Source organism: Maylandia zebra, linkage group LG1, assembly GCF_041146795.1.
Source record: "Maylandia zebra isolate NMK-2024a linkage group LG1, Mzebra_GT3a, whole genome shotgun sequence".
In the NCBI taxonomy this organism is placed as follows: domain Eukaryota; kingdom Metazoa; phylum Chordata; class Actinopteri; order Cichliformes; family Cichlidae; genus Maylandia; species Maylandia zebra.
Genome location: NC_135167.1, coordinates 5,862,454 through 5,888,179, shown reverse-complemented (window position 1 = coordinate 5,888,179; position 25,726 = coordinate 5,862,454). Strand labels below are relative to the sequence as shown.

Below are 25,726 nucleotides of genomic sequence, written 5' to 3'. Positions count from 1 at the left end.
TAATGCTGAAGCTTAAATGAATTTGTTCAAATCTAAACTACCATTTGCTTTAATTTTCCGCCAAAATCTCCGGCGTCTGACGTCAGTTACAACATGAGTCGCTTACCTTGTCCGTCACTTACTCACCTGCCCGTCACTTACTCAACATGTTCTTTATTTCAACTGTTAATTGGTCTTGTTTAGAACTTACCTTACCTACCTGTCTTCCAGAAGCAAAAGCCTTTATCTTTACTTCTGCCAGAATGTCCAGGATGCTCTGACAGTTTTCCTGAATACTCTGTTGTATTGTCTGTAATGCACATCCTGTTAGATGTGCTTCTATTAACAGTTTGTCTGTTACATTGATGGGACTGCGAGTCCCTTCAAATCAGAGGCTGGTTAATTTGCTACGGTAATATACCCCATATGCTTACAAGCTGGTAGTTCTGGATCACTTAAGTATAACTGATTGTTTGTCATCTTACTCTTTTTCTTCCCTCGTTTTCTTTGCTTCTACCTTCTGGAGAGCCTCCACTGCCGTAGGTTCATGAATTCTCTGTCTGGTTTGATTGTTGTTTTTTTTCTTTTTCTTGGCACAGCTGGTGTTCCAAGGTGCGGGGAAAACTGGAGGGCTGGCGTTGTCGGCTGTCAGTTGTTTCAACAAGACAAGCACAGAAGTATAGAGCACGAAGAACAACAAAATGTGCTACTGAACTTAGTGTCTGAGGTTTCTTGGGTTATATATCAGAATTGTGCAAATAGACTATAGTTTGAGTTCCATCAGTAGACAAGAAAGAATTCTATAAAAATTATTGCTGTCATAATATTATGCAGTTCTGTCCAGAAGACAAGTGTTTAAAATTTTCTTCCTAATGCAAGAAAAATGCATTCGATTTTTTTTTTTTTAACTGGTCTTTAGTAATAGTTCTCCATCCTTCCTGAAGGTTTTTAAGTTTTTTTAATGGAAATATTTCTTTAGTCCTTGTTGTTTACCATTTTTAGAGAGATGTTTTTTCTTTTTTTTAAGCGACTTAACACTGAGATTTGTCATTCGAGCATAAAATAGCAAAGCTTAACCTCTACATGTATTAGACGACCACATAATTTGTTTCTATGCCTATGAATGTAATAAAAAGATGACAATGATGACACAGTGTGACCTTAAAAATACGAGGGAACCGGACAAGTGGAGGACAAAAGAAGAAATGGCAGGCCATAAAACTATCTACGGCAGATTAAAAACTATCTGAAAGTCATGTCCTTACGAAACATGAAAAAAAATCCAGTGAAGACCTGACACGATTCTTCATTGATTGATCTGTTATTTGTTGAAGTCTCATCAAAAATGGTCTCAATGGAAGGCTGGCGGTAAAGAAACTATTCTCATGGGAGAGAAAAGGCTGAGATATATCAAATTACACAAAAGAATCTGACTGAAAATCAGTAACAACAGGTCTCAAAGAATGATTTTAATTTTTTGGCTTAAACTTCCAATAATATGTTTGAAGAATGCCAAGAGCGAGATACAACACCGAGTGTCTAGAGCCATCTGTAAAAGACAGTGGAAGTTCTCTCATGGTTTGGGGTTCTGCTTATAAATGCAGAAAGGTACAGTCATTCAGTTGATCCTCTATCCAATACCTTTTGGAAAGCATCTGAATGGCTTTATTTATCAGCATGACAATGACCCTAAACACACTGCCAAAACAATAAAAGCATACCAGATGGAAAAACACACAGTGGAACTCTATCAGTGCTGGATTTGCCTCCTCAGAGCCCGGATCGCACCATTATTGAAGGAAAGCAAGTGAAGCAAGTGTAAGATGATTTGGTAGTTACTTCCTACATACTTGCAACATAAGATTAAATAGCCCACACAGTTATTTAGTACTTTTATTAAGACAATGCGATTCATAATTCAATCCACACAAGGTGGTACAAAGTGTTAATATGCTTTGTGATGTTGATATCTGTGCAGAGATCTGACAATATACTTCAGTTATGTTTCTGTTGGTGCAGCAAAATATCAAGGTGTTTGTCATCTATTCACAATAACTAATGCATTGTATTAATTGCTGCAAATTGATGCAGGCAAGTGACAACCTCCTCTTTAAATGTCAAAAGAGTTAGCAACCACTTTGCCTTATTTACTGTAATTGGATAGTCATTAACACTGCCGCAAATAGGGGGAAATCAGTAAAGCACGATTTTCCTCAAATACTGCCAGAATTATTTTGGTTCACGAGTCCACGGTTTTGAATCAATTTGTGCTAATTTGTGTGGCAATTTGGCACAAACTGCTTTTCAGCCAGTTTGCTCTTAAAACCTCTTTAATGCTTGCTTTTCTTAATCCAAGCTCTGTATTTCTTTTATATCTTGTGCATTTGTCTTAACTCGGCCATTTCTTGTTTTGGCACAGGCTTTATTGACGCTTAGTACTATTTTTGTTGGAATGTTAGTATAATGTGATGAAAGCACAATGTCATTTGCAACCACAAGATGAAACACTTTGCTGACAGTTTCACATTTGCAGATGAAATGGAACCTAATATGGTCTGACAGACTTCGGGGACCCCGGGCAGTTCTCATGTCAAAGCAGAATAATGAAACCTTGAGCCTTTAGCTGCATTCAGGGAATCTTTCATATTTGTTGCCAGTTGTTTATGTACAGCCACAATAAGGAGGTTTTCTCTGATTGCCTTGGATTCTGCCGTAAATTCCTAACTTCCACACTTTTCTTTCTGCACTCCCTTTATTGTGATTTTCTTTTAAATTTATGTTTTCTTAAGTAAAACTACTTCAGTTATCGCTGTCTCTCTTTTTCTCCGTGGTCAAACAAAAACGTCAGTGGGATCTGGCTTCATCTTTGTTGGTGTATTTGAAAATAAATCTGCGTTATTGTAAGTTTAAAGTTCGTACTTACAAAGAAAATCTGCCTTTCGAAATGCCGCTCAGATCTTTGATGTTGCCAACTTTTGATTAAATATCGGCTCACACAACTTTTAAAGCTTAAATTTCCCGGCGGCCTCTGAAGGCACCAGCAGCCCAGCCGCTGTCAAGAGGAGAATCTCTTTTTCTTCTTTTATCTACGCGTGGTAAATGATGCCGCGCGCTGATTGGCTGTCGGCCGCTGACTTGTGCTCCATCCCGCAGGCCCACTCTCTCAGAGCCGAGCTGAATGCTCAGTCAGCGCTCCTCCCGGTGATCCCCGACACCGCTGGCCGCCGCTTCTCGCCACACACGCTCACACGCTTACACATACACACTCTCGTGTGTGCGCACCGCGTCTGCGCGCACCACCGGCTTCTGCAACTTTCCGACTTCACCTGAGCGAGCAAAGCAGGCGGACAGAACCACTAAACAATGCGTGCCAACTGCACTATGCGCTACCACAGGTTACTACTTTTGCGCTCATTTAGGAGGTAACGGAGGAGGTGTGAGCTTGCATGCCATCACCATGGATTGCCTTTTTCTTCTGTTATGGACTTTACCAATCCCGCTGGTCGGCTGCACCTCAGTCAAGCTACTCTCCACCCTCTTGTCCTGGAGTATTTTCAAGGCATGTTGCACTTACATACGAAAAATATATACGTGTGCACTTTTAAATTCAGCACATGCACGTGTAGTTTGCGAGAAAAAAACCAAACAAGCAGTTGTCTCTTATCAGCAAGACTAAATCAGCGACAAACTTGTCTAATCACATTCATTGCGGTGAAAAGTGATCCCAAATTAATCTCAAGTGCAACTCATATTTCAGTAGAGGAACTCGATATCCCCTTTTGGCTCCCAGTTTTCTGCTGCTTGTAACCTGTTGCTACCTGTCCATTTATGATTTTTTTCTTTCAGACGCTGCACATTTACTGCTCACAGGCCTCCCACACCGTTTCAGCCAGCTATTCTTCCAGCAACAGCCACGGATTAAATCATGGTGAGTGCTTGTCTTTTCACATCTGAGGATGTTTCTTCCAGCTGGCTGTATTCCATGTTTATAGGGAGAAAGTGAATAAAGTGAGATAAATGCCAACATTGAATCAGTTACTAGACCAGAGTGTTAAACAGTGAAGAATATTACTTGTTACACAGTGTGACATGACTACTGCTTATGTGGATGGAAATGATAGAAATGCTTGTTTACATGAACCAGTGAGTGCAGTACTTATTCAAAGACTCCCTTTTCTGTCCTCCGCTTTCCCGAATGTGATTTACATACTTTTGTTTACTCCCAGCACTTTTTCCAGAGGTATACTATAGAAAGGTTTGGATGCTGAAAATAACAATGATGAAAGAGAGATAGATGTTTGAATGAAAATGACACCTTGGTGACTCCACTGGCACATATAAGCAAGGAAGAAGACAGCACTCCCACTTGGTCAAATTATGCATATTCTAAATTATACTGAAAATTGTAGTTAAAACATGATGTCTTTGTGCTAAAGTATTTGACATCAGAATTTTTTGATGTAGTCTTTCTATCCCTTATCATCCCTTATCATCAGACTACGTATTTGTAACCCCTGTGGAAGTGGACTCTCAGGGAGCGTACCTGACCCATGATGTGACCAGGCGAAGCCATCGCGGCAAAAGGTCCTTGCCTCCTTCTCTGCACTATCGCCTCTCTGCCTTTGGGCATGACATGCACCTTCACCTGCATCTATCTTCTGTGGTTGGCCCTGGGTTCACTGTGCAGATGATCAGCTCAAATGGCATCACCACAGCAATGGATGATGCAAAGGTTCACAACTGCCTTTATCAGGGATTTATCCGTAACCAGTCGGCCTCCTCTGCAGCCATATCGACATGTTCTGGACTGGTAAGTGTCAGTAACCTCTGGCTGAGCTTTTGTTACATGAAAAACTGAGTCATTTTATGTTTTACCTCAATTATATGGTTTTATTCTTAAACTGATTACATGCTTCTACTTAGTTCAAGAAAGGCTGACAAAACACTTCTAAGTCAATTTAGATGATTTCACAACCCTAATGGGAATTTTTTTTTTCAGTTTCTGATAAGTTTGTGGAGCTAAAAGGCTGTCACACAGCAGATTTTGCACTCCACCCCTACCTCAAGTTCCATGCCTTTATTTGTCCTTGAATGCTTCGTGTCCTCTAGCATTCCAGCTGTTTTGATGCACCATTGTCAGACTTTGGTCATATCATGGGTGAACTGTAACATGACATCATTACCCATGAGTGTATGCATCAGTTTCGGTGCTTTGTCTGGAACTGCTTTGAACACAGGGAGGAGAGGACATAAGAGAAAGAATAAAAGGAAAAGAGCAGAAGAAGAGAGAAAAGTTACACTGCTACAGGACAGTACAGTGAAAAGGCCATAATTTAGTCAGGGATGTCATCACTTTTTCCTTGACCACTGTGTTACAGTGTAATTTTGGCCATTGCTCAGGGCAGTTTTCTTCAACCACTCGCCCAGTGGTGTACCTTGTAAGTAATGGTATAGGTCAACATTTAGGAAAAGGCATTACAGATTACAAGATAATATCAACACGGTCCTTGTGAGTTTTACTAAAGAAGATTCAGGACAGGGATAGCTCAGATAGCCTAGTTACTTTAGCACTCTGGAAAAATTTGCTTTGGAGATGCTCATATGGATCCTGCTGCTGTGTGATGCCACAGCTCTGTAATAAACTCAAGGGAGGGACTCCACAAACACAGCTGGATGCAACAATGTAAATCTTTTCATAAAGCATTAATTACCACCAAGTCAAAACAATGAAATCTGTCCATGTGCATATGCATACATCCACTAGTGGCATGCAGTGTGTGTCTTTTGTGCCTTTTGGTCATCTATAAGCTTCACTATTTTCTTTGGTTTATTAGATGTTTAAAAGATCACATTCAGTGTTTGACACATACCATACCAGCATGGACCAGATGGACATATTATACCCCCATAAATGCCATACTTACATTTATCATCTAAGCTCCATACCTCGTCTTACCTACTCCTCCTGCGCTTGCCCTCCTCTTTTGTCCTCTGTTTGCCCTCCCTCTACATCTCCTCTTGTTCACAGCAATTAAAGCCAGGGTGAAGTTTGAGCCGCCTGGCTGGCACTGCTAATCTTTGCATTGTCCCTTTCATTAGGCTAGCTCCCACTAACAATAAAACACCACTGACCCGTTCGCTTAAAAGAGCTGCGAGGACACAGTGTGATTGGGTTGTGATTGCATTTGAATGAGTTGGTACAAACACTTTGATCTATTTTTTACTCTTCTTGAACATTTGCAAGTTTTTGTTTTCCTCTTCAAGTCCGACCACTGGGCCACTGATGGATGTTTTGTTATCGTTATATTTCTAGCAGATAAACAGAGTTTTCTCCAAAATAAAATAATTAAGTAAGACACAATGACAAGTACACTGAAAAGATACTCTGGTACCAACCATTTACTCTGTCTCTTTGTAAAAATCAGTCTGTCTGTGTTAAATTGCTACGAGCTTTAGGACAATAAAGACATTTAACCCCTTCTTTTCATCTAGCCCTCTGCTTAGAAAATTTGGATTAGGTATAAATGAGGAAAGAGTCATTCAAGTGTGCTGACTGCACTGATGGGCTTGAGTAAAAGATTAAGGTGGGATTAAAGACATTGGTTGAAGGAAGAAAGGAAGAAAAAAAGAGGAAGACAAGGATACAAGAGAGAAAATGGAAAAGAGGGTAAAGTAATGAATGAAAAGTGAGCTGGGTCAGGTTGGGAGGCAGCACACGAGAGAAAGTGTTGTGCAAGAGTAATGTGAATTTATTGTCTGTGGTTCAAGCTCCCAGGGAGGCTGGATAGTCTCTTTATAGAGAGTTGGAGAGATGGGCTCTGTTTATGTCAAAGGGCTTTGGAGAAGAAATGAGGTGAGAAGAAGTGAGGTGGAGATAGGAAGAAAAACGTTTTCTCGTGCTTTGTTTCATTGTCTCCTTTCAACAGAAACAAGGAAATGGAAGAAAAGGGAAAAGACAGTGTCTGAAACAGAGCTGTGGACCTTGCGTTTTAATAAAAGCAGAGGTTTCAGCACCAGACCCCGGGCCAAATAAGGGCTGGGACATTTTCTTTTTTAAACAGATGGGAGTGGGATTCAACTGTCAAAATGAAGACCAGGGTGGTATTAAGAGCAGAGTGGGATAGCTGGATGAATGACTTGCATAGTGGGATTTTCTACTGTAAATCCTTATTAATTGAACATGGTGTTATTTGTTGGGTTTAATCACTTTCTCCATGACCTGTAAAAGCACCTTCTGTTCTTGAATGAACCAAAGTTGTCTGCCTCACTTTTGCATGAGAGATGAAAGGATGCCTCTTTAGATGTAATGCTCTCTGATTTGTAAGAGAAGTGGATGGTGTTGGGGGTTGGGGAGGGGTCTTCTCTCTTTCTTCTTTTGAAGGTTTCTCGTCTGAGGTCACTGTGCTGCTTGACCTAAATTTTCTATTCATTGGTGTATGTGGGGGTTGGTGGGACTTAACCTGAACTCTTAACAGGTCTTTACAATGTTCAAGTTCAGTGCTGCTCACCACCTGTGTGAGTCCAGAAAACAAATGATTTATAGCTCCCCTTTGTCTTTCTAGCACCTTCCCAGGATAGGAAACTCCTTACTGGGTAAGCACAGCAGATCTGAATTCTGTCCGGCCTGTACTATTCTCTGCCAACCCTTAGAAATACAACATTAACACATGATGCATCTTAAACCACAGTTAAAGTGGTTTGAAGTGGTTTAAGATGCATTGCCTTGTAGTAAATTTGCAGTACCTTGTGAAGTATATTGTGGTACATTTGTAAACATTTTCGACTTGAGCAGTGTGACTGCTCTAAATAGCATTGTTTGTGACTTGGCAGTGTTCAGAACTTAAATGTTTGAGCGTCAAATACACCCCCCATTAGGCTGGTTATATCAGATAGTGGTATAGCTGACCATGACCTTTACTACAACCTTTCCCAAGACCCAACAGGCCAGGTCAGAGTCAGCCTGAGCTCTCTGGTCTTCATTGGCTTAGGTCCAGATAAACTAATCCATTTTTTCTTCTCTAGGATTTCTATAGTTCATAAGTTGATGCAGCAAACATGCTACCCAATGACCTATTGTTTCTACTTGATAGTTAAAGCAGAAGAGGTAAAGTGTAGATGGCCATTATAGGACCATTTAAGTGGAGCTACGTCTGTCCGTTTTTTGTCAGTTTTTAAAATAAAGACCATCAACACATGTACCCCACTATTTAAAGTGATATACTTTAAATGAGGCCTGTGTCCCAGGCTAAGCTAATATGTGTCCCAGGGAAGCCTTTTGCTAACAAGTAGGTAGTCGTGAAAATATCATATACCTTCATTTCCCACAGAGTATATTTTCTGCAATAACCTGAAGTCTCATGGGAAAAGCACCTTTGGATTTTTGTCATGGAACCAAGACATTTTGTCTCTATAACCGATGCACTGTTGAATTTCTGAATGGTCAAGTACTTGGGTGAAACCACATTGCACACTGACTTGAAGAACATTCTTGGTCAGTCAATTTATGCTACTGTGGTTGTATCCATTTGTGGAGTATTGCCTATGGACCCTATGGACAAAGGTTTTCAGCCAATACAAACATGCTCCCAAGCAGTCCTGCAAACACTTTGTAAGTTATAACTTTGCTCTTCTTTGCGGCTGGTTGATGGACAAACAACAGCACAACCATAAGTAGACCACAGACAAGTAGTACTACATATTTTTGACACTGACCCCTTTTGACAGCTGATACTTTGTAGGTGGAGAGGCAGTCCAGAGCTGCCCACAGCTGTCAATGGACTGTCCACACACTACTGAGCCGTAATTTCCTCATAACATGTCTGTTAACCTCATGAATGAGACCTCTTGGATCTTTATTAGGGTCGTAATGATCCAGCAACCCCCCAGGTACCACAATTTATAGCTTAAAGATGTGTTTGAACAATCAAGTGTGAGAGTAAAAACATTAAACAAAGTGTCAATACACACCTCCTCTGTCTTTCCTCCATTCACTTTCATCCTTTCAGGAAGGTCAAACTCAGTGTTTGATAGCCATCGTTGACACAGCTCTGAGGCTTGTGGCAAGCACCGGTGACTGTTGTAAGAGGAGAGCTGAACTTACACCCTCTGTTCAACTCCACCAGGCGTGGGACTCCCTGTGGCGTGAAGAAGATGCTTGCTCTTTTCCCAGGCGTTGTTATTGATGCTGGATGTACTTTGTTGTTGTTGAACACTTCACACTGTGAATATATGAGAGGTTGAGCTTCATTTCTTTTTGTGAAAATGTGACATCGTCTCTTGCTAAATTTTTACTGACATCAAATTCCAGTCAAGAGTTGGTTGTTTTTTTTAATTGAATAGTGATGATTTAAAAATTAGTCCTACCCAAAGATGTTGTGTGGGAAAATAAACCTGAAAATGACACTATTTAGCCAAACAGGACATTGAAGTGCTTGCTTGCGCTGAATATTCAACATATTGTAATCCTGTTAGACTCCTAATGGGGCTGAGACAGCATATGATTACTCATCCACAGGGTTGGAATGTAGACAATATATGATGTGTGCTGCCAATCCCTTAGGCTTTTGGAGAGTTAAAGTGACACTTGAATGACCGATTTCCGGACAACTTTTGGGCTATTTGTACCTGTCCATTATCTGTAAAGCCCAGCAAATTGGAACATCTTCCCACTACAACATACTTCCCTGGCTTGGCCATAATTCAGCGACTGGGCCGGGCCAAAGAGGAGCTCAGATCTTGGCGCTACACGAGTAGAGTGGCCCGGAGCTTTTTCCCTGGTGGTCTGGATGCTGACAGTGATGTAGTGCCCGCTGTTAGATGCCAGCAGGAGAGGGGGGTCAGGCTCTCAGCATGGGTGTGGGATGGTGTGTGTGTGCTTGTACGTCCTTTCTATGCTGTGCAAGGTCTTTCTCACACAAGACTAATGGCCACTGTTGAAGTGCTCAAGTGGATGCTGCAACTTCTACAAACAGAGGCCATACATCAAATCTGACCTACTGTTGTCACCACTGCAGCACATTGACTGGTGCTGCTGTAAAACAGTCCAGATCTGCAGAAAACTTAGAACTGCCTCGTTAATAGAGTAATGAGCAGTAAATAAAACCCTTTTCAGATATCATCACAGATAAACCAGTTAAAGTAACATGACTCACTTTTGCATTTATGTTCCTCAAAACTTCATTAAGACTCATGACATACACCTTTAATGGAGAGAGCTATGATATAGGTGTGATATTTGTAATACCTGTGAGTTTGGATGTCAGCATGTTGTAATCTTTTGCATGCCTGTCTGGTCGTACAACTGCATGCAGTTCAAACTTGCGCTATGCTAAAAGTGATTTGTAAATGCTGTTGCTGTTGGGACTTATACAGAGTCTTTGAATCGATTTGAATTACACTCCTGCCTCATTTGCAACACAGTAGTGCTATATTAGTTAGTAAAAGTGCTAAAGCTGCACTGCAACCCACTTATAGAGAGTAATGGCACGTTGAAAGAGGACATTTCCATTTTTATGGACTGGTGTGGGAGTAGCCCTCCTGTTCCCTGCTGTGTCTACATGGGATAATTGAGCGAGCCCATGCCCAAGGGCTCCAACCGACAAAAGACTCAACCAACACCATCAGTTTCTCACTCTGTGTGTGCCCACCTCTTCTCTGTTCCATAGACATGCTCAGAGGCAATTAGTGTGGGTAAACAAGGGCTGCGTGACCTCAGGCTATTGACACATTGTGATTCTAATGAGCTGTACATGAAGAGAGTTATCCATATATGCTATCACTAATAAGAGTGTTTGTAAATAGTCCAGGTCCAATTCAGTGATAGTAATTTTTTTAAATAAGAAAACTCCACTGTGCTGGGAAATACAGTCATTTGAAAGTAAACATAGAGAAATTCAACCAATGTTCCGCCCTGTCATTGCTGCTTGGCTCTTTTCTTCTTTTGATCCCAGTTCCGAAATTAACATGTCTTCTTTACCCATTTCTTACCCCATTTTAAACACACATAATTCACATAAGCAGACTATAATTACTCAGATTGTGATTCTATTGAATTAGTTAGATGCCTGAGGGCTCTCCTTTGCTCCTGTGTGATTTTTTTTCCCCTCTTCGCCACACACACTGTGTTCACGTGCAGATGTGCTTTAGAGCTCAGTAATCACCGGCTTGGGGCTTCTCACCGCTCGTCCCAAGTCTTAAACAGCATGTAAGCACTTACTCATTTGCCTTATAATATCATGGTAGGGAACTTTAAAAGAGGCTGCAGTTTATACAGAGACAAGCTAAAGTTGCCGTCTACCATGACAGTTGTGCTGCTAAAGAAACAGTGCTTGTGCTTGTGCTGACTTTATCCAAGGAAATGAAGACGTTTTTCTCATGTACGAAATAGCGACTTTGCTGACTGAAGGTGACTTTGTTGAACCTGTAATCTGACTGTGACGTAATGAGAAATGTGTGAATGTGGGGTGAAAACTAAAGTGGTGTTTAGCAGAGAGTGCTCATCCCTTTAATCTAGTAAGGTCTTACAAGTGTTAATGTAGAGAGATAAGTAGAGGTCTTCTCTATCAACTTTACAGGTGGCCTTTCTGTGGTCTTTGAAGATTGTGCCTGAAAAAGAATCAGCTTATCTATCATTTCATCTGTAAATCTATAGATGAGTACAAGAGTAGTGTGCTTTTCTCAAATGGTACTGGCATTTTGAGTAATGTTATGTTTCCCTCAACACAATAAAGATGTCAGAGTGGTCAAGTCAACAAATGCTGAGGTAGTGCAACTTTTAGTCTTTATTGTGCCTGAAGAACTAGAAGAACTGGGTCAAATAATGCAAGATCAATCATAGGTTAGATTTAGTTTTTCATAGCATGTTTTTCATGCTTTATCACTTTACTGAATAAGACACTATAGCACAAGTGCTTTGGGTGGCGAGTAAGATTTGAAAGCATTACGCTCTGATTTTATGACTGTATGTGTAATCCTAGATAACTAAGCTGTTGCCATTTTCACACATCCAGAAGGGTTCAAATCTGACACTAATCGATTGATGTTACATACAAGGCAGGAAGCTTATCTTTATCTAATCTGATTAGTCTAACTTGGCCTTATGACAGCTGCAAAGGTTACATTCTTGAAATAGTCACTCTTACAACTACATGAAAAAGTAAATAAAACATGCTTGATGCATATACCTAGAATTGTTTACGGATTAAAAGATGAGAAATGCTCATTTGAGTGAAAATTGGTAACCTGGAAAATGGACCAAAAAAAGACTTTGCTTCAGTGTTATTCTGCCCACTGCTCATACACTGGCCTGCTTGTAGATTCCAACTAATCTCATAAAGTTTGCATTTTGTGATGATGTCAAGAACACCAAGCAAAAATTTTGTAGGCGTTGGCAAAGCTTTACAAATATGAAACCACCGCGGATCAAAAATTCATAATAGAAAGGGAGAAAAAAATGGCCTGTGTTACAGTTGGAGGTGTCTTTTCTTATTGTGGTCTATGGGAAAATTCTTTTTCAGCTGCAGAAGAGTTTTGGGCAGAAAAAGACAACTGGGAAAATTTTGGCAACAAAACAGACTTTCAGTGTTATATCCAGCTTTTTAATATATCCATTATTACACCAATAGAGGTTTGTGGGGTGTCAGGGGAGGTAGACTCTCCCCAGTATTACGAACTTAGCCAAACATCCGTAATTTAGCAAAACAAAGTCCTTACTCGTCCAAAGCACCATCGAACATTCTTTTCAATAAAAACCTGAGAGCTAGCAGAAAAGCAGGTTGAGCAGAGGAAAATGGGAATTTGAGTGTGAGCAAATGAGCTTTGAGCATGATCCCACCATATTAAAGCACACTCAGCTTCAGTGTGTAAACACGCAGTAATCTTCTCTGACCTCTCACCTTGTCATTGCGCTTGAAAAGCCTATTTATGCTCTGCTTACTTAGTGCTCACGCCTTGCAACATACTCCTTTGTGTATGCGGTGTTGGCAGCTGTGTCCAACATTAAGAGTCCACTATAACGTCATACTTTGGTATTCACTAAAACACAAAACATGCTGACAAAAGAAAGTTCAATCTATACATTGAGATAAAAACACAAGCAGACACAGAACCATATTTTAACCATTGTTGCAGATGGAATTCGTTTCCTGTCATTATCATCACAGACTCTTCCATCTGCTATCTGCTGGAAAAGAAAGTGGAGAGCTGGCAGATTTGGTGACGCAGCTATAGAGAGAGAGAAACAGAGCACAAGCAGGGATGTGAGTTTTGCACTAATCAAGTTCAGATCTTTGTGTTTCTTTAATTTTAATGTAGGATTCTTATGGTTACAAAGTTACTTGTCATCTAATGGTGACTTTATATCATGAATTGGTTTACATTGCTTTGCATTGTAAGGTAAGGGCTTTACATTATTATAAAGAGACCTTTCATCTGTAACATTATGGCATTCTGAATGCTTCAGTGGGGGAAAATGTGAAATTATGTTTTACTCATGATTAAACTGTTATCATTTAATTGAAGGAGAAAAAAAGATAAATAATAAATAAATAAGTGTTTCATCGTTAAAGAGGAATATTTGATTAGGTGTATGTTTTTGCAGGCCAGGTATGTGCTGAATGCCAGGCAGATGAAAAGATGGGTAAACGAGAGGCGACAGCGGTGTGTGCTGATTGGACACACCTCCTTTGACCTTCTCTAGCTCTGTTTTGAATTCCAAACTATTTTAGGAAGCCACAGTCAATTTTTGCCAAGGGCATTTTCTCTCTCTTAATTCATTTCTTTGAGTTGATATATTTTATTCATGACATGTGGACATTACATATAGTCAAGATAATAAAATTTGACAGTTAGCTTCCTGTAAAACTTCACGTTGCACCAAGATTGATGGAAGACGTAGAAGATTTATGGACAGTTGGGCGATCAACTGGGAGCTGGATGGTTATAGAGATGGATGGTTCGATGGATGAATAGATGGGCTTGATGATGGCAGTCTGCCACATATCCAGGCACTGTTTTCACAACAAGAGCCTCACCATGGCTTCCCTTTTGTCCAGCCTCTGTTTATTTTGCCACCTGCTAGTCTGGGCGGAATGGGGTCAGTTCAACAGGAGCAGGGCACTGTCACTCTCTCTCTCGCTAGTTCTCTCTGTCTCTCTGTCTCACGCACGCACGCACGCACGCGCGCGCACACACACACACACACACACACACACACACATGGTGAGTTAGATGACACACAAAAAGGCCATAGGTCACTGGGTCAGCGAGTGTATTGCAGTGAGTGTGCGCCTGATTGATTGCACAGCTATTCTGTGTACATTTGTAGAGTTGCAGAGTGAATTAGGTAGAATACCGTGGTCAGACGGAATGTTTAAGGTTCAGTAGCTTGATCTCTCGTTCTGAGGCCGGTTAAGACTACTCGATTAAAACTGCACGCCAAAACACTGCGTTGACATTATTATGGCAGGCAGGACAATTGGATTGGGTTCATAATGTGTTTCGGGAGGAACCCTGCAAACAAAGCCTGTCAAGCATCCTAACATTTTTAGTTTTTCTCCAGCCATTCAAAGCATGCCTGTGTTTTTATATTCTTTTCAAGTAGAGGTGACATAAATAAATCATTAGTTCGCCATGTCGCAAGTAAAATGTGAGAAGTATGTGTCAGGAGAGTAAAGAAAAAGGCACTTTACTTACCATTTAAAAGCCAAGATGATAAACATTTCCAGCACTAAAAGATCTCTTTTTTTCTTGGATTTATTCTCTTTCTTACTTGACTTCCATTATCTTAATCAGTTCCAAAAATATTTCCTGTTAGACTTGAATTGAATGAACAATAAACTTTTGAGAAAACACACAGTACACTGGACAAATAATATATCAAAAACAAACCCAGGAAGAAATCAAATGCTGGCAGTGATATGACAATGTCAGCAAGAAGTGCTGCAATGTAGTCTGTTTTCAGTAAATTATATTTTGAAGTAAGGCTCTAACCATGAGTGATCTCATTTTAGTTGCGCACACAGTTTAGATTTTGTTGAAATCAATTAAAAACAAATCCCAGTTTTTAAAAATCCCCCCACCAGTAATTTCACGGTGTTCTGTCTTCCAATTAAATAAGACCTTTTCTCTCCTTAACATCTGTAAACTCTTAGAGTGCACATCTGCCTAATGTTAGGATAGAGTTTGGGTTCGAAGAATGAGTGAGGTTGTGGTGGGTGGATCTTGAGGTGATATGTGTGATACAGTAGAAAGGATTTCTGGAAACAGCTGCTTTAGCTACACTGAGGCTTTGACAAAGCTTGGCAGTGTGGACTCAAATACCATTGTAGAGGTGATTTGTGTGTACACTTTGTAAAATACAGTTCAAATCTGTCAAATATGTTTTGTCTTAACTCTTATTATATAGTTTATCTAGAAGAATTTTCTTGTAACCCTTTCTACTTATTGTGATCGACTTTTTTGTGTGTTTTGCAGTCAGGGTTGATCCGTGTGTCTCAGGAGGAGTATTTGATCGCCCCTCTACCCCAACATCTGGCCAGACAACACAACTACAGTGCCCCCAATGGTCATCACCCGCATGTACTGTACAAGCGCTCAGCAGAGCACATTGTCCACAGAAGATCCAGAAGCCCCTCTGACGTCAGTTCTTCTAGACCTGGCAACCCTTACCTTCATGATTATCATCAACAGCAGCAGCATCATGACAACCAGCATGGAAAGCTGCAGAGGCAACACTTCTGTGGACGCCGCAAGCAATGTATGTAAGGGAACCTTTAATTCCTTTCCTTTATTATATGTATATATCTATCTCTCTATCTAGAGATAGAGATAGAGAGATATGGTGTGTAACATCTGGTAGACAATCATTTCTATCCTTTACATCTATTCAGCTATTCAACGTTTTCATAACACAAGTTTCATCTTACCATTAAACTGCGTGGCTTCCATATGTACAGAATATTTATGTGCTGCATGTTAAATAGGACACTTTTACAGTCTTAACTTCTTAAACATTACTGCTGTTGTATTTAAAATGTACAGTTCAAGGTGAAGGAAATATCCATTCTTTCTGCCAGCCACATACTGTCCAGTTTTGAAACTAAACAGTTAAATACAAGATGTGAACTGTCATGTAAAGAACCTGTGTCTTAATCTCCTGTTATTTATTCTGAGCTTTCATGTTACTACACACTAACTCATTGGCTCAACTAACTGATTATGTTTTATTACTATCATCTTTAATTAAACATTATGTTTGATTCTGTTCAGAGTTTACTCTGGCAGGATAAAGAAGGCTCTGATAAAACAAGTGAAACCAACATGGAATGCTAAATAATAATCTAATATAGTACCTCATTTTGAAACAAAAAACATCACCATAGAGGTTTATAACACTTTATAATAACAGGTTTTAACGTATGTGTATGTGCTGTGGGTTCAGAAAGTCTGATTCTGATATTTCTGATTCTGCTCTATTTTAAAGTCAGTAATCAAAAAGAAAAGATCAGAATTCCTGAAGTTGTATCTTTCCGCTGAAGCAGCATTTACTAAGGTGAATTTGATCTGCTCAGCAAAGGCTTGTAAGTAAATCAACCTGCAGCCGTCATTCACCTGCTATACTGAATGCTTTTTAAGTAACATTGTGAGACTGGACAACACGGCACCAGATCCATGTGAAATTGTCACAAGTCAAATTATTCCAAGCAAGGAGGTTCTTTTCCAGTGTCAAATTGTGTCTAGACTGAAGGTTTCTGAGGGGGAAGCGCATTACACTCTAAAATGCTGCGTGGAAACTGGATCAGTTGTATCTAAAACACAATCAGGCAGACCAAATGTGACTACATTAATACATCAAACATTGTTCACTGGGAGATAGAAAAGCTAAATCTAATAATAGTTGCAGAATTCGCTAAATAAAGAAAGCAAGACTGCAGTCAGCAAAAGTATTGTTCTAAGAAAAGCTATGTAGTCGTAGTCTCAAATGATTAAAAGGGTCTCTAAAGTGCATGTCAGGATGGGAAATAAGGCCAAAGACTTGAAGTGGGCTAGAACTTTGCAGCTTTCACAATGAATGATTATAGAAGATTTAATTTTCTAATAAAGTCTGAGATTTGTGGATAAAAAAGAAATAAAGATAAAAATAAAGAAGAAATGATACTACAGTATCGACTCCACCATGAAACACAGTCTGGCAGTATATTGGCAGTATATTGTGACAAAGTTGCTGTACACCCATCATTATTCTGCTCCATAATGTAGCAGAATAATGACTTTGTTCAGACCCCAAAGCCTAAAAAAAGCCTGTGTGCATGTTATCCTAAAAGTAAGATGAAATCATACCACATCTGTAATTCAGTTTTCCAGGGATTCAGCTTTTCATTCAAATTGTTATGCTGCATTCACTGGTGTATTCAGACTTTTTGATCTTACTGTACATATATTATGATGATTTATGTCTGTATTAAATATTTGAGAACACTCAATTTCAGTGCATTATATGTTTATCAGCATGCATTTCAAGTTGTTGTGTCCAGCTAAAAGTGCAACACTAGCCTGAAGCTACTGAACCCTTAGGCTTTTTAACAATTGTTTTTTTAGTGATGATAGGAAGCAGCATGGGGAGTGAATTTCCTGTCCTTTCAACACCAGAGCACGCACTTTTAACACCTGGCACGAGCCAGGACAAAGAGTTGATTCATTTGACCCTCACTGCCAAGTTTTCTATCTCTGAGTATCATTGTCTGTCTCCTTCATGCTGTCTCCCTCTTTCTGTGTCTCTCCTCCCTTCCTTTTTGCCTCTCCCTTTTTGCCCTCCTAGACGCACCCAAGCCTCCTGCTGAGGACCGCTTTATCATGCCTGATGAGTTTGCGGTACCTGAGGTGGAAGGTCCAGGGAGGGAAAAAAGATCACCCATTTCCAACAGGGTGGGAGGTCTGAATGTGGAGACCCTGGTTGTGGCAGACAGGAAGATGCTGGAGAAACATGGCAGGGAGAATGTCACCACCTACGTCCTCACCGTTATGAATATGGTAGGGCTGAAAAAGACAAGGGAGTGGAAGTGTTGGAAAGACAAGGTGTGACAGAACATATGAGGTAGCAATCGTTCAATTACACATAGGAAATCTGTCGAAATTTTGTGTTTCTCAAAGCTCTTGTTCATTTACCTAACATAGCAGGATCTCAGCAGATCAGTATTTCCTGCGAGGCAAGACACAAGTGCTAAGCTAACTTTATAAGCATTCAAATTTGCAACGTTTCTCCAGAGAAAAGTGCAAAAACGTTGCTAACCCTTTATGTTTGTGATATTTGTTTGATTGCAACTTTGAATGCAACTTTTTGCCACTTTCCTCTGTTTAAAAAATAAACAAGTTAATTTTAAGTGTGAACTAGGATATGTCAAAATAAATGAAGGAGGACTACTTCCAAATTCTTTAAATTCACTTCAGATCATCAGATCATCACCTGGACGGTTCAAACTTGGAGACAGTTGGGTGTTTCAACAGAAGAATGATCCCAAACACACATCAGAAATGGTTTTAGATTGGATAATGAAAGTTAAGATTAAGCTTCTGGAATGCCGTCACAAATTACCATGACACTCATACCAATGGTGACTGAATGTGAACGTCTGACTACAACTCTTAGTGGACACAAATCCTCACTCAATCATTTTATGTTTCTCCCCAAAGAAGAATGGTTTCAACGCATGCCTATGTAATGACACTATCAGTGGTTCAGGTCCACCTTTAGAGACTTTGTTGCACACATACATAATCCTTTTATCCCTATATTTTCTGCAAAAATGTTACCAATAAGTATTTTCAACTAATCTACAGGTTTCCAGCCTTTTCAAAGATGGCACCATTGGGAATGATATCAACATTGTGGTGGTTAGCTTGTTGCTGCTGGAGCAGGACCCTGTAAGTAGATTTACACTAACTCCTTGCCTGACTGTGCTGCTTTTAACTTGACACTGATTAAAATACCCATGGCTGTGTTCTAAATCTCAATTGTTCTCTCTACAATTCCAGTTGGGCTTGACCATAAATCATCACGCTGACCAGTCCCTCAACAGTTTCTGTCAATGGCAGTCAGGCCTTGTGGGGAAAGGTGGTAAACGGCACGATCATGCTGTTCTCCTCACTGGACTGGACATTTGTTCCTGGAAGAACGAGCCCTGTGACACTCTGGGTGAGATAGGGCTTAGCTCACTTTAACAAGCCAAAGATCTTTTTTTTCTTTTTTTAAAGACGCATGTGAAAAGCAACAGTGTGACTTTGTCTGGACCACTGACAACTAAGAACCCCTTGCATTGCTAAATGTTGTCACATTTTGGTTAACAACAGCCTAGATGCGATGCTGTGGGTGCAAACATTATAACAGGGCTGACAGGTGAAGCGAAAATAGTTGTCAAGAGATAGACTGGCAGTCATTTGTCACTATGAGCAAACCCTATATTTTACTAGAGTATTAAGCCGTGCCATAAAAAACTAGTGACAGTATGAATGCAGACACATGCAGAAGGAGAAGGGGGTTGATATGCAAGAAAGTCAACAGATTGAAGTATAAGCACCAACTTGAGCTGTCACTTCAGGCAAAAACAGCTCATTAAAAATATCCTGCCAAAGCTGTCTGTAACAAAAAAAGGTAGGGTCTAACCAAAAATATTTTAACTAAATGAAAAACAAAGCTGAACCATTAATGTTAATGTTTAAAATCTGTCTCTTTTATTCTAATGGCTCAGTCATCCTGGACTAACAATAGGACAGCAACTTCCTTACAATTAGTTACAAATAGTTATGACCACCAACTGGTCACCCAGAGGTTGAGCATACTCACCTTCAACCTCAATATTTGTCCTAAATTTATGTTCCAAATCTTCAAGGTTCTCGCTGGACTCTCCTTTATTATAAGGGGTCAACATAGCAGGTAGCTTGATTCCCTTCCTGGCACAATACCAAAGGGAATTTCTGTTTAATGGGAAATTAAACAGAAATTCCCCATTTTTGAAGCAACCATTTTAAAGGCAGCTGCTCACAGTTGTAATAATTTGCATGTATCCAACCAATGTTCTCTAAACTGAGACTAACAAGCTATGTTTGACAACTAAATATTGACGTTGGTTATTATATTTTTGGGCCCATTGGAAGAAATTGCTTCCTGAAAATTAGAAACCCCAAGTAAAGATTCCTCATCAGCTTATCAGTTACAGAAAAATCTCACATCTGGGTAGTTAGTCACTGTGCTGGTGCTATCTGCTACACAGTTAACAGTAGTCCTCTGTGTTGATTGCTAACAAAGTCTAAGAACTAATTTAAACTAAACTGGGCAGGACATCTGAGGTTACATTTGGCAGTTCTGTGAGATTCCCCTTCCAGGCAAGCACGTGTGTGAAGATACATGTGTGGCACATATTTGTTGTCTTTACAAACTGTCAGAACAGATTGTGCGCTCAGTGTAAGAGAACAAGAATATGATACAGATTTGGGGTTTTATCTTGCTTGTTTTTGAATTTTCAAGTAGCCCAGATTTTCAAATAACTTTTCTCTCCTTGTTGTATCTGCAGGTTTTGCCCCCATCAGTGGCATGTGCAGTAAGTACAGGAGTTGTACGATCAATGAGGATACAGGACTTGGCTTGGCTTTCACCATTGCACATGAGTCTGGACATAAGTATGTTTAGAAGAAAGAGCAGCAGACTGTCTCAGAATGTAATGTCATTTTGGAAGGGGCAGCCTAATTGCCTTTATGCTGTCTGTGGATGTAGTTTGTGTTGAAGTGACAGATGTGGTCTGATTTAAACAAACACACTCTGAAATAAGAGCATTACGTTAGACCCCTACTTCATCCACTCCATGACATTTTATGGGAGAATAATGGAAACTACCCAAGGCAGTGCAGCTCTGTGTTTATATTTATATGTTACCGGTGGGACTGGAGGCAGTTTATTTTTGATATGTGTAGATGTCATGTTGCGGTAAAACTCTTCTGTGTGCCTCATATGTTCTTAAAACAAACTATGAATTAAATGTATTCACCTGGGTAATAATATGTCAAAATATCCATACACATAAGTATCCTAAAGCTATTAATCACTGACAATTTGAAAACGGCATAAGTGTCAAACATATGACATGGTAATGAATCAAAGAAGGGAGAAAATGTTGCAATGTATGAAGCAAACTGTTACAACAAATTGAATGACATCAGCAGGGTCTTTACATAGAAATCTATCAGAATGAGTGAAATCAAGCCAATTTAAAGAATTCATGTTCATTTTCTTTAAAATCCTGTAACATTTTATAATTTGTCTCAGTATCAAAATGTGAATTATCATTATCATAAACTTCCCCTTTACTCACAAACAGCTTACAATACATGCAAGTCCATGTATTTACCGTATATCTCATTGCGACTGAAGTCTCTTATCTTCATTTTCTGTAGTTTTGGTATGATCCATGATGGGGAGGGAAACCCTTGCCGTAAGACTGAGGGTAACATTATGTCCCCTACTCTCGCTGGTAACAATGGAGTCTTTTCCTGGTCCACCTGCAGTCGGCAGTACCTTAGCCGCTTTCTTGGGTAAGCCCAGTTAATGCAGATTGTTAAAATTACCAGTCATGCATTTGGCTTTCCTCCTTACTGACACAGGTACTGTTCTGTGTTCACCAGAACAGCCCAGGCATCCTGTTTAGTGGATGAACCCAAGCAGATCGGTCAGTACAAGTATCCCGAAGAGCTTCCCGGGCAGCTTTATGGAGCAGACACACAGTGCAAATGGCAGTTTGGCTCCAAAGCCAAACTATGCAGTCTTGATTTCGTCAAGGTAAAGTAATCACCTAATTTGTCAGAATTATTCGATCTCCATTTCCTTTTTTTCCCCCAACATGTTGCAACTGCAAAAACAGTTGTAACATGCGGTGCACACGATGCTGAGTTACTGGGGGAATTAAAAAACAACAACATATTTTTTCTGGCTTTAACGATTGTGATTTATTATATCTTTCATTTGATAACAGCCCAGACCAGGAAACAAACAACAGTTCCTTACACTAAAGAAAGAAGTGTTAACCATGGTTGTATTTCTACATGGACCAACAGTCCTTAATCATTTACTTTTCACATGTTTCTTTGCCAACACTGAGAATCGCTACAGTTCCTTGTAGTGAGAAGGGGGCACCCCTGGACCATATAGGAGCTGGAATTTATCTGCTTTACAGACTTAATGATCCAGTGCTAAACTGGCACTTTATTAACTAGCACAATCTTTACATCAGCAACCTTAACCCCCCCCACACACACACATTTGACCTTCATTAAAATGCATTCCATCATTTGAATGGGTCCCTATACCACCACCCCAGTCTGCATCAAACCCTTGTTGTTTTGGTATAAGGCTTTATGCTAGGTGCATTCAGTGATGTTGATTCACATGTAAATTTTATTTAAAATGCCTCAAGCTTTTCTTCTTGCATGGCTGTAATTGCTGGGAAATTGACTTTGCCAAGTCGTATATATGGCATTAGCCCACATGACGACGCCTTGGCTGTTCACGACTTCCCCAGATTCCTCCTATGTTTCCATAATAAAAGATCAAATACTATATTTGCATTTCTTAGACCTGTGTAGGAGTTGGCAGGTGGTATATTAACCTGCATGCTGATTAACAGTGGATTTGAGGGTTCCATTCACACTTTTCACTCTTTTTTCTTGACCCTGACATTATCATGTACAAGGACTTTCAGCATGATGCCATAGCGGTCACCCACCTGCTCTATGTCAGTGAAGTAGATCTGCATAAGGTTAAGTCTTGAACACACCAGGGAGCTGTCTGTCCTGCTTCCTCACTCCCTCCTTTCTGATTCCATTCTCGTTGCCAGTTGCAGTTGGGCCAGTTGCCAGATTCTGCCGCCTGTCTCTCGACCCCAGCTCTCCCTCTGTGCTCACTCACTTGCTCTGTCTCTGTATTGTTGGGTCAGATGACACATACAATTATAGCCGGTTTCATTAAAGAAGTTCAATGATTAGTCTCGACACAGAAGCACTGTGGAGAAGTCTGTCAGAGGCAGTGGGGGCTTATCAAGCAAAGTGATGGTGGTCCTGGCAAAAATCAGGTAGAGGGAAGAGAAAAAGGAAAGGAACTCTTAACCAAAAGATGCCACGGATAATAACATCAGCAAACACCATGTTTGATGGATGTCTCATTCTTTGCGTGTCTCATTCGACAGGACATTTGCAAGTCATTGTGGTGTCATCGCACAGGGCATCGGTGTGAGACCAAGTTCATGCCTGCTGCAGAAGGTACCACTTGTGGCCCTGACATGGTGAGGAATGGTCTCCTTATTTATATGAAAGATCACAGCAGTCAGAATGTTATTCTCCTGCTTAGCATCCTAATAATTAGCATTTTATTGAGTCAAACGAAATCCTTTCATCTTAGAAAAAAAATCCTAAAAGAGCTTTAAAAAGATGCAAGGATTTACTTTAAGCTCAAACTGATGACAGGTCAAACTGCATTTTTTTATTTTATTTGAATACTTCTTTGATCATAGATAATTAAATAAATCAGACAAAGTAACCATCGATGCTCCTCGTACATGCATGGGTGCACATTTTGGACACTACTCTCCCAAATGGATTGAGTTGATTTGTACACACAGAAACATGATATTTAGAAAGAGTGAAAGGCGGTGATGTGTGTGAGTGCAGGGTTTGGCTTGGATCAACCCAGGTCTGCTGCACAATAGATGTGCATGTGTATGTGTGCATTTTGGCTGTAGATAGAGAGTCTCTATGTCCAGGTGTGGTGCTGGGCATTTCTCCAGACCAGGAAACAGAGGCGAGATGCCAGGGCCAACACTCAAGTACTGATAAGAATGCTATTTCTGTTGTCGTCTTCTCTTTCATTTCCTTCCTACTCTTTTCTTCAGTGGTGTCGGAGGGGTCAGTGTGTTAAGTATGGAGAGCATGGTCCTAGAGCAGTGCACGGCCAGTGGTCAGCCTGGTCTCAGTGGTCTGACTGCTCCAGAACTTGCGGTGGAGGTGTCATGTACAGAGAGCGCTCCTGCACCAGCCCAAGGTATACATACACTTGCACACACTTGCAAAACCTAATCTAATTCATCACCTCTATTTTAATGCTTTCGATAAGATTAACTAGGCAAACAGTCGACAAAATGATTCATGTTGTCACGCAGCTGCTTCCACAGTGCAAATCTGAGGTGCAGTTTGGGCCAGAAAGTAATTCTTGAAGGCCTTGTATTCTACGTTTTTTTTGAACACCTGAAAGTGCTGGCTGCCAGGTAGCTGTCAGCACAGTTATGTACGCACATTCTGTTCGTGCACACACACACATATGTGCTGATAACTGCTCTCATCAGTCAGGCTGACAGTCCAGACGGACAGACTATCTCTCCACATGCTCCAGACAAGGAACACCTCCTGATGGCATGCTCTTTTCTCTGAAAGCTGCCAAGATAGTCAGCAAACGTCCCCCATTGCTGCTCACTCAGACAAATATAATTCTACATAATTCTGTAGACCCAGATCCCACAGTGCATATCTCTTTGTTAGCAAAGCACTCTGTTCATGTCATTACAAGCTTGACAATTTTCCAGTGTTAATGTTGTATTTCACCACAAACACGCAATCTCTCATTAATTATCCCTCGAACACGTAAAGATTTACTAGATCTTTTAAACCTTTATTTCGCTTCCATAAAATACAGATTTACTGCCGTTGTTCTATTACTATGCTACAATCAAGCAATGTGGCAAGTGATTGACTCAGCCTGCAGACGGTTAAACACCTGCCCCCACGCTGGTTCTGTAGCATGGTTACAATGGGATACTTGCGAAGGTGATTAATTTTGTGATTATTCATTTAATCTTCTTTTCATCCTTTACAGTGTCATGTGTTTACTCCATAAATCAGAAGTGATCCCATGGTGACCATTCTTTAGCAAGTTTATCTTATGTTTAAAGAGGTTTTGCTGTTTGCTTCACACACCTCAGAGAATGGTTGACTCAATTAAAATAATAATAATAATCATCTTCATCTATTGGAGCCACAGCCAATTAGCCGACAGATTCTTAGATAACGCCTTCAGTATTTTATTTCTATTTTTTTCAAGCCATTGACTGAATCTCAAGTTTTCCTAATACTACATAAAAAGAGGAAGAACTGACAACAAAAAGAAGCAGCTTTGCAACATAGAACTGATAAGCATGCATGAGTTTCTGAGTGTTTAAGTGCAGGGAAATGTTTTTGTCATGACAGGGACACAGTTGCCCTTTTAAATACAGCTGCCTTCATATGTCTTGTAGCCATGCGAAGTGTATATGTGTGACTTGAATGTCTAAATGACTTCATAATGTCGGCTTTTTTTCTCTTGTAGCTATTCACACGATTGCCACGGTTGTCAGCCGAATGCATAAGAGCCTGGACTGAGTCACTGTCAGCCCAATTAACAGGCTGACCTGAAAAATCCAATAAAGTTTAATTTAGTCATAGACATTGACTTAATTCATGTTACAACAGCACAACATATATATATATATATATATATATATATATATATATATATATATATATATATATATATATATTAGGGGTGCAACGATATTCGTATCGATATTGAACCGTTCGATACAGTGCTTTCGGTTCGGTACGCATATGTATCGAACAATACAATTTTTTTTCAAAATTTTTTTTTTTCAATTTTATTTTATTTATTTATTTTTTTGTGTCC

General features: G+C 40.0%; 1 protein-coding gene across 3 annotated transcripts in view; it reads left to right on the top strand.

The window, feature by feature from the left end:
* Positions 1 to 3,135: 3,135 nt before the first annotated feature.
* adamts18 (ADAM metallopeptidase with thrombospondin type 1 motif, 18) overlaps positions 3,136 to 25,726 on the top strand; it is a 55,673-nt gene continuing 33,082 nt past the window's right edge. Inside the window, exons 1-12 of one of the 3 annotated variants that reach the window (XM_004539801.5) lie at positions 3,136 to 3,538; positions 3,826 to 3,907; positions 4,476 to 4,789; positions 15,451 to 15,733; positions 17,795 to 18,006; positions 18,814 to 18,897; positions 19,009 to 19,168; positions 20,544 to 20,649; positions 21,421 to 21,558; positions 21,649 to 21,802; positions 23,205 to 23,300; positions 23,907 to 24,055. In XM_004539801.5, the coding sequence (XP_004539858.2) occupies positions 3,437 to 3,538; positions 3,826 to 3,907; positions 4,476 to 4,789; positions 15,451 to 15,733; positions 17,795 to 18,006; positions 18,814 to 18,897; positions 19,009 to 19,168; positions 20,544 to 20,649; positions 21,421 to 21,558; positions 21,649 to 21,802; positions 23,205 to 23,300; positions 23,907 to 24,055 (1,880 nt within the window). In that variant the 5' untranslated portion in view covers positions 3,136 to 3,436. Of the gene's footprint in view, positions 3,539 to 3,825; positions 3,908 to 4,475; positions 4,790 to 15,450; positions 15,738 to 17,794; positions 18,007 to 18,813; positions 18,898 to 19,008; positions 19,169 to 20,543; positions 20,650 to 21,420; positions 21,559 to 21,648; positions 21,803 to 23,204; positions 23,301 to 23,906; positions 24,056 to 25,726 lie in introns of those variants that run through there. The other 2 variants (XM_004539800.5, XM_004539803.5) reach the window with 2 other exon arrangements.